Below are 14770 nucleotides of genomic sequence, written 5' to 3' on the forward strand. Positions count from 1 at the left end.
AAAATACATTCTGAAAAAAGTTAACGGAATTCTATCTCTGACCAATCTACCTAAGCTCCTCTCCTTTAATTTTAATTACTTAATGACACCAATTTCTAATGCTGGAAAAGTTTAAGAAATCTATTAGGCCATAGACTTACATTACAGGATAGCCTATTATAAAGATGCATGCACTGCTTCTCCAATCTATACAATGAGCTGCTTTAATGTCACATCATACTCAAAACTTTTGCGATTTTATTACATATCCCATCGTCTTACATTTTATCTCATCTGATCCCACAAAACTGGGAATCAACCACTTAGTAAGTTTAGTTGTAGTCAATCTCTACTTAAATTATTAGATATTAGGTTTCTTGGTTAGCAGTTAAGTAACATACCCAAAGTTGCTCATATCAGGAGCTCTGAAATACTAGATCAATGCCTTTTTCTCTCTGCCATGCTGCTCCACATGTGTTTAGTGTACTTATCTTTAATTTCTATTTTTTAACATGGCCATATTTTAAAAGATGTTCTGTTAATGCTTATCTCTTTAAAAAAAAAAAAGTCACTTACTACTTTTGAAGAGAGCTTCTGTTGAATATTCTCATCTTTAGCATTTCCATTTTCATTTAGTTCTCGAAACTCATCTTCACCCTGAAATAGTCTCACATGTTAAGTAAAACAGAGTTCAAGGCAATAAACTCCTAAGAAACTTTTTAAAATATCTGAAAGTAATAGAAAATAGAAAAGATAATTTTTTATTTTAATACTGAACCACTTAAAGTCAGTCTTAAAAAGGAAATGTCATTTCTCACACGCTAACACACAAATTAATTTAATTATTCAAGGTTGGGGCATATCCACACACATTCATCCCTTGGATTTCTGTATCTACCATTCTGTTTTTATTAACTATTCCCTACTAAGATAGATAAGTAATTGAAAAGAAATTGAAATAGGATTTCATCACATTTAACCCCGTTTAGAAAAGTCCTTTTTAAAGAACTGGTTTTCTGATCTCTGCCATCCTAGAAAGTTTTTTTGTTTGTTTTTTTACTTATTATTTTTCATTTCCAAATGTTCCATACAAACATTCAATACAGGCCATTCCATTCTTGGAGATGCCAAGTTTGACTACTTGGTCAGTGCCTTTACAAACACTTTAAATAGGTATGTAATATGCATTTTATTAATGCATTTTCTGCCCCACATTACTTTATACAACTTTTTATGAATACATTTCCTGCTCCATACCATTGTTTACGATTTTTATCAGTAAGGATAAAAGTTAAAAAATCAAAATTTAAAAATCTGTTCTATGCAAATTGTTTAATATGCTCATGAAATTATACCATTATATCTTTAATTAAATGTAAGTATGGAAATGATCAGATGGTTGGATGCAGATAGTAAAATTACCATGTTTGGATATTGAAAGAATAATTGAGATGTACTTTCAAGTACTTTGGACCAATTACCAAGCTTATATAACATATATTCAAACTCCATCCTCTGGCTTGAAGCAAGTTTTTCCAGTTTGATCCCCATCAATCCATTATATAGAATACTTAACCCAACTTACATGAGTCACTCAGATGAGTTACCTGTTAATCACCATCTTGACACAACCAAATTCCACTCATTCTTTAAAAAACATCCCAAATGTTATCCTTACCCTGCCCCAGACCCAAACTGACTTTACTCTCCTTTCAAATCCAACTTCAATCACTTAAGTATTCAATATGTACATATTTATATTCCTCTACAACACAGAAGCTTCCCTAAGGGAAATCTGTCTATTCACCTTAATATATCATTCAATGTACCTTAATTTACACATATAACAGGCCCCAACAAAAGTCAGTTCAATGAACAAACAACAAAAATGTTGCAACTTGGATATAAACTGTCTATAAAAAGTAAATAGACTTTGCTTCTTCTTCTCCAAGATTTTCCTGGCTGGCAGTACAAGTTACCTAGACTGAATTATTCAAATTTTAAAATCCTGTCAATAACAACAGCAAACATTAAGAGAAAGTTTAATACTAGGTAAAGTGACATGAACTCAAGTTCTACCCTCCATGTTACCTCAAAATGATGAGCACACACGACAAAAACTTGTAAAAATAAACATTAAGAAGAAAATTAATGCCTGACTAAGTATAACCAAGACAAATAAAAATGAATCAATCATTCAAGTATTTTATGAAGTGGAGTCATATGTTAAGATGTAAAAGTACTTATACATTTACAATGAGAAAAATGAACTTCTTAATGTAACATTTTACAAACAGACTTTTAAAAAATACCTCAAAATATAAAGACTCAGAATTCGGGTCGCCTCTATGGGATTGACTGGAGTTTAACTGCTTATTATCTTGTTTCTTTTGTAAATTCTGTCTTCTTTCTGAAGAAGTACTGTGTCCTCGGCATCTGAATCCAACCTTAAGTAAACCACAGAGAAGAGTGGGAGGGAACATACCTTATTATTTTTAAGCAAATGTTTTATTGAAGTATATGATATATAGGGAAAAAGATAAAGTGTACAACTCAATGAAGTTCTACAAAAGGTATAATTATTTTAAAAGATGAAAGCTTTTGACAAAAAGGTAATTACAATATGGAAAATACGAAAATGTCACAATGCATATTATGTTTCGATTACACTATTATAAAGTCTTATCTGCAGTTTTGTTTAGTAAAAACAAAATTCCTATTTAATACCTATTACACTTAAAACTATTTAATAACAATCCTGTTTATAAGAAAACAAATCTACTTAAGAGAATAAAATTTTCACTCTATCACATAAATTATTATCCTATTAACAATTTGGCAAAATGATCAACTGCTATATGGGCTAGAAAAAAAAATACTAAACATTTGAAGGATCATAATATATTTCTTTTAAGTACATTAAATACCTGCTTTAACCAGGACACTTAAAAGACCTGAAATATATGAGCTTCATTATCAGCCACCTCAAAATTCTAGTAAACAGAATTTGAGGCAGACCTAGAGAGAAGGAGCTGGTACACAGGCCTCTGACACCAAAATGAACATATGCGCACAAAGACCTGGAACCCACAGGCAATTCCTGTGCAGCCACTAGTCTGATTACTCCAAAAGTAAAAGACCTGCAGATAAGAAATGGAAGTTTTTTTTTTTTTTTTTTTTTACTCTTTTGGGAAGTAGGCTGAATGATAGGGCTAAAAGCCAAAAGATAGTCATATAGAAAATTTAATTCTTTCTTCAGAAAATGTACTGTGACCATGATTTTCAGGGGACTAATTCCTATAAGCTATAAGCACCTGCTAGGAAACTGGATAATTTTCAAGCTATTGGTTTAAAATATTCACCTCATTTTAAAATAAGCTCATGAACATGGATAGAAATGGACAGGTGAATATATATGTGATAAAGCTTATCTGGTAAAAAAAAAGTAAAGAGTGTACTAGCTGGTAGCTATATATATATGGGTTTTCACTAAAAACTTGCAACTTTACTGCATGTTTCGAAATTTTCATAATAAAGTATTTTTAAATTTGCTCATGGAAAGAGGAATTTCACAAAACAGTGGTAAAACAAATGCAATTTACAATGTGAAGGAATCAAGGAAACAACTGAATTGACATAATTTAACAATGAAATGAATACTACTACTACTAACTAATAAAGACAAGTAAATGCAACAGAAGTAATAATTCTTGAATACAGTTCTTCAACTTCTTTGTACAGTTACTGCCACAAAAAGGTAAATGTAAACCTGACCTTCAAACAAAATTATAATCATTATCAAAGTTAGCCCTGTTGTTGTAAATCAGAGTTAGTATACATGTATTATGTATTATGTTGTTACAAATACTAAAACTATTTTCTTCAAAAACATGCAACTTTGATTCCTAAACTTGGAGACATAAAGCTTCATGATTAAATTAAAACACCCAAACTAATGGTCTCAACAACGTTCATGAGGCCCAAATATATGAGATTCCAATTATTTCCTGGAATAAATAATATCATGACACCTAAATATTTATGAGTTTTACAAAAAAGAATGCTGTTGACAGAAAGTAGAATAAAGCAAAAGCTTCAGCTTCAGATACTTGTATATATACAACTTCTGAAGGATAGAAAAATAAGGATGACTAAAAAATAGGAAGACAAGCTATTTTTGCATAGGAAGAATTAACTCTCCTTAAGTTTACAGATTAATTTAATGACCAATATAACAAAATAATAAAAAGTCAAGAAATCAATTCCAATTATCTATGGAAATTTAATATATGATAAAGGTAGTTATATCAAATTAGTGAGAAAGAGTTATTTTCAAGAAGCCATTTTGGGAGCTTTGGGTAGCCACTGAGAAATACAAAGTAGGACCCGTATTTTATAACATAATCCAGGATAAACACCAAATGAATTAAAGACTTAAATATAAAATATAAGAGCAGGGCAACGATGGCTCAGTGGCAGAGTTCTTGCCTGTCATGCCAGAGACCCGGGTTCAATTCCCAGTGTCTGCCCACATAAAAAATACATATATCTCTAAGAACAAAAACACACTAGTAAATCAAAGGCAAATTACTTTACAAAAATTTGCAAGACTTCTAACTATGATTTAAAGTTAGAAGCCATTAAAAAAAAAAGGCCAATAAAGTAAATTTATAAAAATAAACTTCTTAATGCCATTTAAAAAATAAATTCTGGCGTGGCAATAAAGAAAAAGAAAAGCAGAAAAATAAAAATAAAAAGATCCTGGCAAAATATTTACAATTCATATTATAGACTAAAGGCTCCTAGAAATTTTAAGAATGTGGTGAGAACTTAATCAGATTGATTTTAAACCGTACAAAAGAAAAGAAATAGTTCGACATTCAAAAATGGACAAAGGATACGTCCATAGATAAGTCCACAGAAATTGGTATGACTTGGTGATATTTACCAAAATAAGAGATTCATTTACATTTTAACCCAGCAGTCCCTCATGTAGGAATTTATTCTACTGTTACACACCTTTACTAAATGACATCGCAGCATGTCTGAATAGCAAAGGTTTGCAAACAACACATGTTCATAAATAGGACTACAGATATCAATTAACAGTTTATCAATACAATGAAATAATAAGCAGTTAAAAATAAAAGTGAGGAAGCTCTCTACAGTTATATGGAAATGTCTTCAAGATATATTGAGAAAAGCAGAGTACAGAACAAAGTATATATGCTACTTCTTACATAAGAAAAGGATTAAAATGCCAGATATGCATTTGTATTTACTTACAATCATGAAGAAATCTGACAAAATACTCAAAAAACTAATCAAAGGAAGGGTAATGGACAGAGGAGAAGGCAAAGGGAGGCACAGGTGAAAAGGAGATTTTTTTCATTGTATACCTTTTTCATCTTCTATTTTTCAACCTATTCACAAAATACAAATGTTTTAAAAGATTGAATTATTCAGATTCTTTCCACCATTAAAATTAAAGATACATTAGAGTATAAAAAGAATCTGTTCTAGCAAATATAGACACTTAAAAATCACTATAATTAAAACAGCATGGTACAAAAATCTCTTAAATGGAACAAAACAGCTGAGAAACAGCACTAGGATATAAGAAATTGGCAAATGATTAAAATGGCAGTATAAATCAATGAGGAATGAATGGATTCCAAAATTAGGAAAACTGATTAATGACTTTAAAAGTCTACATCTTATGTTACAGCAACCATGCATCAAAATAAATCTAGATTTTTTAAAGTCTTGAAACATTATACTACAAAAAGGTAGTGTAACAGAAGTTGAGTATGATTTCTAAAAGACTTTCAAAGCCTAAAAACAATCTTAGAAGTTGCAAGAGGGAGAAACATTTTGACTTAAACAAAGGAAAAAAACATTTTGAATGTCAAAAGTCAAACAAATAAATACTTCAGAAAAGTGCAAGTAGTACAAATCACCATCAGAAGAAAAGAAAAACACATTGCTAAACATCTGACTCCAGTTTTTCTTTTGGAATGAAGAGGGATATAAAATAAACAAAACTTAACACACACATATATTCGTATAATTTTCTTTTTTGTTCTTCTACCATTTCTCATCAGTTTTGGGGAGAGATAAAATGTTTTTCCATTCCTGTCTTATTTTTTCTCCAATGAGCTGCTTACTGATACCAAAAGCAACAGTACTTAAGACTGTAAACTTGGCAGGACTAGTACTTACAAGCTCAGCTTAAAATTTCAGCACTAGATTTTGCTAGATTGCTAGATTTTTGTTTACTGAATCTATATAAATGACTCCTGTTTTAGCTCTTTTATTTTTAATCAAATAAAGCTAGACTGCCTCACAAGCCTGACAGACAACGACTCATTTCTGTAAAAGACCACAAGGAAGAGGGCATTATTCTGCTGGTTTTCCTGACTGTCTACATTAATATTTAAAGTACATCTGAAGTCTTTCATTTCAGGGAATTAAAGGAGCATGAAAGAATTTAGCCTATTTTATCCATTAGTAATTTGGTACTAATTTCAGTCAATCTGTAAATCTACTCATACGATAACCTTAATACCTGAACTAGATTTAAGAAATCCAGGAAACCTGTCTAAAAAATGAAACGGAAATATACATAGCAAATAAAGAATTCTCTGATTTCATAGACAAGCAACAGAGGAAAACACAGGGTTACTGGCAGTTCATGGCAATGTATAACTGACTATGCGCTCTTACAACTAGAACCTTGCTTCCCAATTCCAGGAAGCCGCCTAGTCTGGTTACATTACGGTACAAGGAAGCCATCACATGACACTGCCACTACCACAGAAGGGTGGCATGTAGCCATTATAGTCAAGTAAAGGCATATAGACATATCTGGAGTACTGAAGTTCAAAAACTCAATATTTAAAGCATTAAAAATGCTTGAATTTTTTATACAGTGGTAGGAAATAGTCACGACAGATGAAATAAGTACCCTTTTCAAAATTCTGAAATATTCAAATACACAGAAAAGTAGGAAAATGGTACAATGTACACACATATTCCCAACACCTAGATTCAACATTTTGCTATTTTTGTTTCATTATCTAGTTATTTATTGGCTAAATAATTTTAAAGTTACTTTACCACTAAATAATTTAATATGCTTCTCCAAAAATTAATGGTACTATCTCTCATAACCACTACACCATGATAATAACTAACAAGTTTACAAAAGCTCCCTAACATTCATCCTCTCACACCGAATCAAATTCCTCCAACCTAATTAAAATTACCTGTGAATTATTTCTTTGTTCTGTTTGCCTTCCACCTTTAGAAAAGGTCTGATTTTTTTCCAACCATGGTTTTTTCTGAGTTCCCTGGCAAGTTACATTGGACCAATTTACACCACCTGCAACATATAAGATTTAAAAACATATTTACTGACAAAAGATGCCAAAACCTAAACTATTGCCCTTTAACTTGTACTAAAATTCAGTCACCATAAATGTAATAGTGGAACATTTTCTATAAAATTTACATAGTATTCCAGTTTTTACTAATACTAGTGCAATTTTACAGAATACCTCCAGCTGGCATTTTCTCAATTTGATCAACAAAATTGTAATTTCAAATTAATTCTTTGGAAGAGTTTCAAAATTTTTGCATCATCATCAAGTTTCATGCTTTGAAGCAAATCTCTGACATGGACAAGAAAGAAGGCATAATAAGTAAAGAAAAACATTATGCAGAAAAAAAGTACCTGAACATATAGATGATTCCACATGCTAAAAAAAGAAAAGAAAAGACAATTATTTTCTAATTAGGAGTTAGCACTAAAAACTTTGCAAAATGTTTCACAATTTAGCCTACTGCGAAGCGTGCTTATCACAATAATAAAGAACATTTTTCATGTTAATAATAAAATATACAAAAGGCATTTTAACCATCCTATTATTACAGGAATTATTTTTCAAAATAGATATATAAGACTTTAGTAGAGGACACAAAGGTAATACTAGCATAGATGACTAATAAAGAAATTGAGATTTTACATACATTGATGGTCCCAGAATCGGGGTTTCTCAAAGCCCCCGCTGTAGGCTGGTTGTTGTTGTGTTTGGGGCTGCAGTAACCACTGTCACTGTCAATATCAGCTTCACTAGCACCCTGCTCACTAGAGGATTCAGCAGTGGGATGGGATGCTCTTCTCCTCCTGCCTTTTGACTTCCAGAGCATCGTGGAAGTGCTCTCCGAAAGAGACTTGTTAGCAATGTCTGATGGGAAATCTATAAGGCAAGCAAGGTGTAACAACTCTTTGTGGTGACCAAATTTATATATTCTTGTTAAATTATTATTAACAAACATTGCAAGAAAATACATGTCTACCTTTGTAAATAGAAAGAGGTGAGAACTTTTTGAAAAGATCATTTAAAGGTAGGATATTTCTGATAGGTTTTTTATAACATGTTTTTATTAAGAAAGAATAAAATATTTTTATAATTGAAATAATAACAGAAGCACCTATGTACCCATCACTCATTTAAGAAAGAGAACACCACCAATCCTTTGAGGTCCACTGTGTGCCCCCTTTCATCACCGTATCCTCTTCCTCTCCAGAGGTTACTTCTATTCTGAATTCTGCTTATCATTTCCTCACTTTTCTTTACAGATTTACTAGTTCTGTATTTCTAAAACATAAATTAGGTAATGCTGTAGTTTTTAACTTAATAAAAATGAAATCATATGTGTGTGTTCTTCTGCGATTTGCTTTCTCTCCTTTTTATCAGTTTTGAGATTCTAATGCATGTTGCTGTAATTCATTAATGTCAGTGGGATCAAGATTGCATTTGTATGAATATACCATAATGTATTTACCCTGTGTACCACTGATGGGACACTTGGGTTGGTTTTGGTGTCTACTATTCAGAACAACACTGTTATGAACATTACTGTACTTGTACATGAATGTATACACTGTGCATGGGAAAGATCCTCTAAGGTAATCTGCTAGGACTATATGCGCTTACTCAACTTAAACTGGCAATAACAAGTCTTTCAGAAGTGGTTAAAACAATTTACACTCCAATAGCAGAATACAAATATTCCTACTGATTCAAGCATTCACAATTACTTGAAACTGTCTTCCAGCCTTTAATTTTTGCCAAACTATTGGATATAAAAAGGGCTCACTGTGGGTTTTGTTCGTATTTTCCTGCTTAATAACGAGGCCAAGCATCTTTTCTGATGTTTTTAGCCATTAATGTCTCTTTTCCTGTGAAATACTTATTAATTTTCCTTTTGGATTGTTTGACTGCTGCCTAGTTTTCTACTGGATTATTTCTTATTTTTGTATTTCACAAATTGGAACCATTATAATTAACAGTCAAAAAACAAAATCTCTTAAAATGTTCTTCCAACCCAACAGATCATCAGTTTCTCTTTCTCCATATATCTGCCCAAACATAATTTTTATATGGCATTAATAACGATTTTTTAGCTCTGCTTAAATTTTTTTTTTGGGGGGAGGGGGGGGACATGGTCCAGGAATTGAATTTGGGTCTCCCACATGTAAGGTGAGCATTTCACTGAACCACCGTGCACACCCTCTGCTTAACACTGTATCATTTGCTATGACCAATCTACATGATGATCATGTATGCTGGCTCCATATTATTCTATTAAAGGGATCATTTTGACTCATCACCTGCTACTAGACACTGAGAAGGTTTCAGTGTTTTTGTTATATAGCTGCAATGCGCATCTTTAATCAAATAGCACTTTTTCTTTCAAGGAGAAGATTTCACTTGGATACATTCAGAGGAGTGCAATGACTGGGTCAAAGATACAAAAATTCCTAAAGTCCTGCCAAATCGTTTTCCCAAGAGGTTTTATGCTAAAGGTTTTATCCTAAAGGTGCTGTATACTAGGACCTAAGGGCAAGGTGGGATTGATCATTTATTCATATGAATTCTTTGTATGTCCTCACATTAATTCTTTGTGAGATATGTGCATGGTGAAAACCTTTTCCAAGTCTGTGAGTTGTTCTTTCTCTCATTGAGGTAAATAGAAATTCTTAATTTTAGAAATAGTTCCCCTTCCTGCGGTCATAAAAATATCCACCTATATTTTCTTCTACATCTGATTTTCCCATTTAAAACTTAATCCACCTGGAATAGACGTGCCTAAGATATAAATTAGAGATCTGTCATTTTCCACATTTCCACACACTGTGGGTCCGTTTCTGGGCCCTGTTGCCTATTTTGTGTCTACTATAATGATGTCATAAACAGTAGGAACTAAGATGGTTCTCTAAGTCTGTTAAACTTAAGGCTTTTTAAGTACTTTTCCAGGCATGTGCTGGCTCTTCTCAGACCACTGCACCTCTATTTTAGAATTAGTTTGTCAAATCCCACAAAAATTCTTTTTAGAATTTTGACTAGACTGGCATTAAATCTAAAAACTAACATACAGGAAACTGAATTTGCATTATCAAATCTCCCTACATGAACTTGATATTTAGGGTTTTTTAATGCCCTGCTATAAAATTTTACAACTTTCTAATTTTGTTTGTTGGTGGCACACTAGAATGCAATTAACTTTTGTATATTATATCTAGCAACCTTACTAAACTCTATAATACAAGCTTGTGTTCAAATGTAAAAAATATTACAAATGGAAAGACTTTTTTTTAATTAATATATTTGTTACAGTTCATGAAAAAACATTTTTATAATTGTACAATTAACTATAGTGCATCATTTCTAATAACAGGGTCTACTGTCTGTATTGTACAGGGTATAGCTGTTATTCATAGGTTTGGTTCAGAACTATGTTAAATATGGCACAGAAAACATTCTAAGGTCTTTTTATAAAGATGTTACAGGATGTCAGGATGTTTATTTTGAATAGTTTAATTCTAGTTATAGAAACAAATAAAATTTTTATTTCCACCAAAAAAAGTCCCTCAAAATTTTAAATTTGTTTGATTTTTTTAAATGTTATATGCAAACTAAAATTTCCCCTTTTAGATACATTCAAATATATCATTCAGTGCTGTTTATCACATTTACAATGTTGTGCTACCATCGCCACTATCCATTACCAAAACTTTATGGTCAGCCAAAATAGAAACTGTACAATTTAAGTATTAACTTCCCTATTCCCTACCCTCAACCCAGCACACAATAACCTATTTTCTAGATTCTGACGCTATGAAATCACTAATTTTAACTATTTCATATTATTAGACACATTTCTTTAAACTATACTATTTAATTCTATCTGTGATTAAATTAACCCACAGAATCTTAAAACTAAAGAATTAAAACACTAAGAGGATGTAAAAACTTCTATTCATATCATGCCTTTATCTTCTTATTATCTAATTCTTATGCTTCAGAAGGACATCTTTGTGGTCATCTTAATAAGCAAATTAAAAAAGGTAATTTTTAAATGAATTCCCAGGTTTGAAAGTATGTAGAAATGGGTCGACTATGACTTGTAATATACACATCACGATTCTTTTCCATTACTACTTCAGGCATTTGTCAGTCTGTTCATCTCACTGCTTTATGCCCTACAAATCATACAATGATTGTACTATCAGTGAGATTGTTTTTTAACGATTCCCAGACCATTTCTCTGCAACTAGTGCATCTAAGCAACTGTAAAAGAATAGATGCCCAAAAGAAAAGGTAGAGTCCAAATAAAAGAAGTATAAGCAACCTTAGTCATTTCAACCCTAACTTTATTTAGCAGAGGCTGTAGGGGGATAAAAAGCAACTGTGCCTTTGAATAGATCAAATTCTTGGTCTTAGATCACAAAGATTTTCTATTAGTGTCAACAACAATGGTGAAAATCATTCTATAGATACTAAACTGAGATCAGAGGTGTGGTAGTTAGATTCAGTTGTCAACTTGGCCAGGTGAAAGCACCTAGTTCTGTTGCTGTGGACATGAGCCAATGGTAGGTGAATCTCATCTGTTGCTAATTACATCCGCAGTCAGCTAGGAGGCGTGTCTGCTGCAATGAGTGACGTTTAACTTAATTGGCTTGTGCTTAAATGAGAGAACGCAATGTAGCACAGTCTAGCAGCTTGGCATTCCTCATCTCAGCACTTGCAGCTCAGCCCGGGCCCTTGGAGATGGAGAAAGAAATCACCCCGGGGAAAGTTGTTGGAACCCAGGGGCCTGGAGAGAAGACCAGCAGAGACCATCCTGTGCCTTCCACGTAAGAAAAGAGCCTCAGTGGAAACTTAGCTGCCTTTCCTCTGAAGAACCAACAAAATAAATCCCCTTTTATTAAAAGCCAATCCATCTCTGGTGTGTTGCATTCCGGCAGCTAGCAAACTAGAACAAGAGGTATAAATTGGAATTCTGTGATATAAACGGGAAAATACCTAAAATATTCTAAAAATATTAATTCCTGTTTATTACCAGGATAATTTTTTTTTTTAGGTGTATGGTACAGGAAGGATAATGCTCTTCTTACTTAGTGCTCATACTGTCTTCTAAAGAAACTTGTGAGAAAATTGTACCTGTCTAGTCCGAAGTTTTTACTTGCCTGACAGGATATAAGCGTCATTTCATAGGTTTGGTTCAGATCTATGCTAAAATATGGCACAGAAAACATTCTAAGGTCTTTCTATAAAGACGTTACAGAATGTTAGGATGTTTTTTAGAGAGTTTAATTCTAGTTATAGGAACAAGTACAATTTTTATTTCCACCAAAACAAGTCCCTCAAAATTTCGAATTTCGAAAATGTATGCAAAATTCCATCTCTGATTTCTGCATTCCTCCACTAATCTAATGAGGAGGTAAGGAAACCTCAAACCCTGCTCAGAAGTGTACATAAGCCAGTAAGCAAGTCAAAAGAACATTAACGACTCAGACTACTTTATCCTTATGAACTGACAGGACAAATGGAAGGATGAAAGTATAGAAAAGTGATACAATCCACAACTAAAAAAAATCAATGCATGAAAACAAATTTTTAAAAATAGTGGTATATTAAAGAGAACCCCTGACTTACCAGTTTGCTGTGAAGCATCTACCAGAAGCACAATTTTTGATCGATTATCAGGGCCTGCTGCATTTGTCTCTTTCTGAGTAGCTACATTTTTCACCAGGGGCCTTTTGCTTTTTATGTGTGGTTGTAAAACCTGTTGCTGATTAAGTTAAAAAAAAAAAAAAAGATTCTCAATACCCTAAACATCATAAAACACACATGCATTATAAAATACATCCAAATGTATGTTCCAAACTAGTAAGTCCCAACCCATGGAAAACAGGGTTGTAAGGGTTCCATGAAAATATTTGCAACCAAGCATAACAGGCTAAATAATATATTTACATTTATATACTATTTTTCAAAGAATCATCGATATGAATAACAAAATATGTATTCATTTTTTTAACTTTTTTACTGCATAATATAACATATATACAAAGCAAAGAAAGAAGAAAATAATAGTTTTCAAAGCACTCTTTAACAAGCAGTTACAGGACAGATTCCAGAGTTTGTCATGGGCTACCATACCATCCTCTCAGATTTTTCCTTCTAGCTGCTCCAGAATATAGGAGGCTAGAAGAAATAAATATTTTTTTTATTATCACAATGGACTTTTTTATTTTTTTGCGAAAAATAACATACATACAAAAAAAAAAAACCCCAATAAATTTCAAAGCACAGCACAATTAGTTGTAAAACAGATTTCAGAGTTTGGTATGGGTACAATTCCACAAATTTAGGTTTTTACTTCTAACTGCTCTAAGATACTGGATACTAAAAGAAATATTAATTTAATGATTAAGCAATCATATTCATTTGTTAAACTCTATCTTCTCTGTATAATTTCACCATGACTTTTGATCCCACTCTTTAGGGATATTTGGGCTATGGCCATTCTAACCTTGTAATGTTGGAAGGGACTATAAATAATATGGGGTAGGGAGACGGAACTAGTCAATGTTCTAGAGAGGTTGGGCTCTCTAGGTTTCAAGATTTCTCTGGTCCAAGGACCCATCTGGAGGTTGAACATTTCTGGAAAGTTACCCTAGTGCATGGAACCTTTGTAGAATCTTATATATTGACATAGGTGTTCTTTAGGATTGGGTGGAATGGTTCAAATTCATTTTTAATGTTACTTGAATTTTGTATTTTCTCAATCAAAAAATAATAAATCAATAAATAATAGGATTGTCCTATAAAGGACTGCAAATTTTTATTAAAAAAGATAGTAAAAGGTGGCAACCTAACCCAAGGCTAAAATTTAGTGTTGTGATAGCAAAAATTTACAACGAAATGTGCATCAAAGTTCAAAAAGAAACATAAAAGCTGATCTTTTCCTTATCTTTTAAAAATACGAGAATTCATTGCTTAATAGCAATTAACACAACAGAACTCTGAATTTGACTTCCTACATTCAAGGACTCAGAATGCACTCAGATATCATATTCCTTCCAAATCTGAGCGTTATATACTATTATCTTCTTTCCAAGACTTATTTTCATTTTCAGAGATCCCAAAAGGATTCCCCTTGACCTGGAGTGTTTCCATAAATAAAGACTAAAAGGTTTTCAAAGCAATTTCTGCTTCTTGTTTGTATTTTAATTTGTAAAAAAGTATGCAGGAAAGAGCAAAGCCTATTCACTCAAGAATCCAGGCCTACTGGAAACTAGGAAAAGCATCAACATGTCTATTAAAATGAGTCTAAGAAGTCACTCTGCCTTCTAACATCTCAAAAGTGCAAAGTAGAAATGGTTTTTCTTCTTAGCTTTGATATTAAGGCCTCAATGAAATCTTTCACTGCTAAG

The 14770-nt window shown here is 32.4% G+C and overlaps 1 protein-coding gene across 1 annotated transcript in view; it reads right to left on the minus strand.

Moving 5' to 3' along the window:
• Positions 1-14770, minus strand: part of SECISBP2L (SECIS binding protein 2 like) — a 66169-nt gene that overhangs the window by 41016 nt on the left and 10383 nt on the right. The window contains exons 4-9 of the mRNA XM_077127820.1: positions 12987-13122; positions 8011-8240; positions 7715-7739; positions 7248-7363; positions 2292-2426; positions 556-636 (exon numbers count right to left, since the gene is read on the minus strand). Coding sequence (XP_076983935.1) covers positions 556-636; positions 2292-2426; positions 7248-7363; positions 7715-7739; positions 8011-8240; positions 12987-13122 — 723 coding nt within the window. The remainder of the gene's footprint in view (positions 1-555; positions 637-2291; positions 2427-7247; positions 7364-7714; positions 7740-8010; positions 8241-12986; positions 13123-14770) is intronic.

The sequence above is a fragment of the Tamandua tetradactyla genome, chromosome 14, assembly GCF_023851605.1.
Source record: "Tamandua tetradactyla isolate mTamTet1 chromosome 14, mTamTet1.pri, whole genome shotgun sequence".
Lineage (NCBI taxonomy): Eukaryota > Metazoa > Chordata > Mammalia > Pilosa > Myrmecophagidae > Tamandua > Tamandua tetradactyla.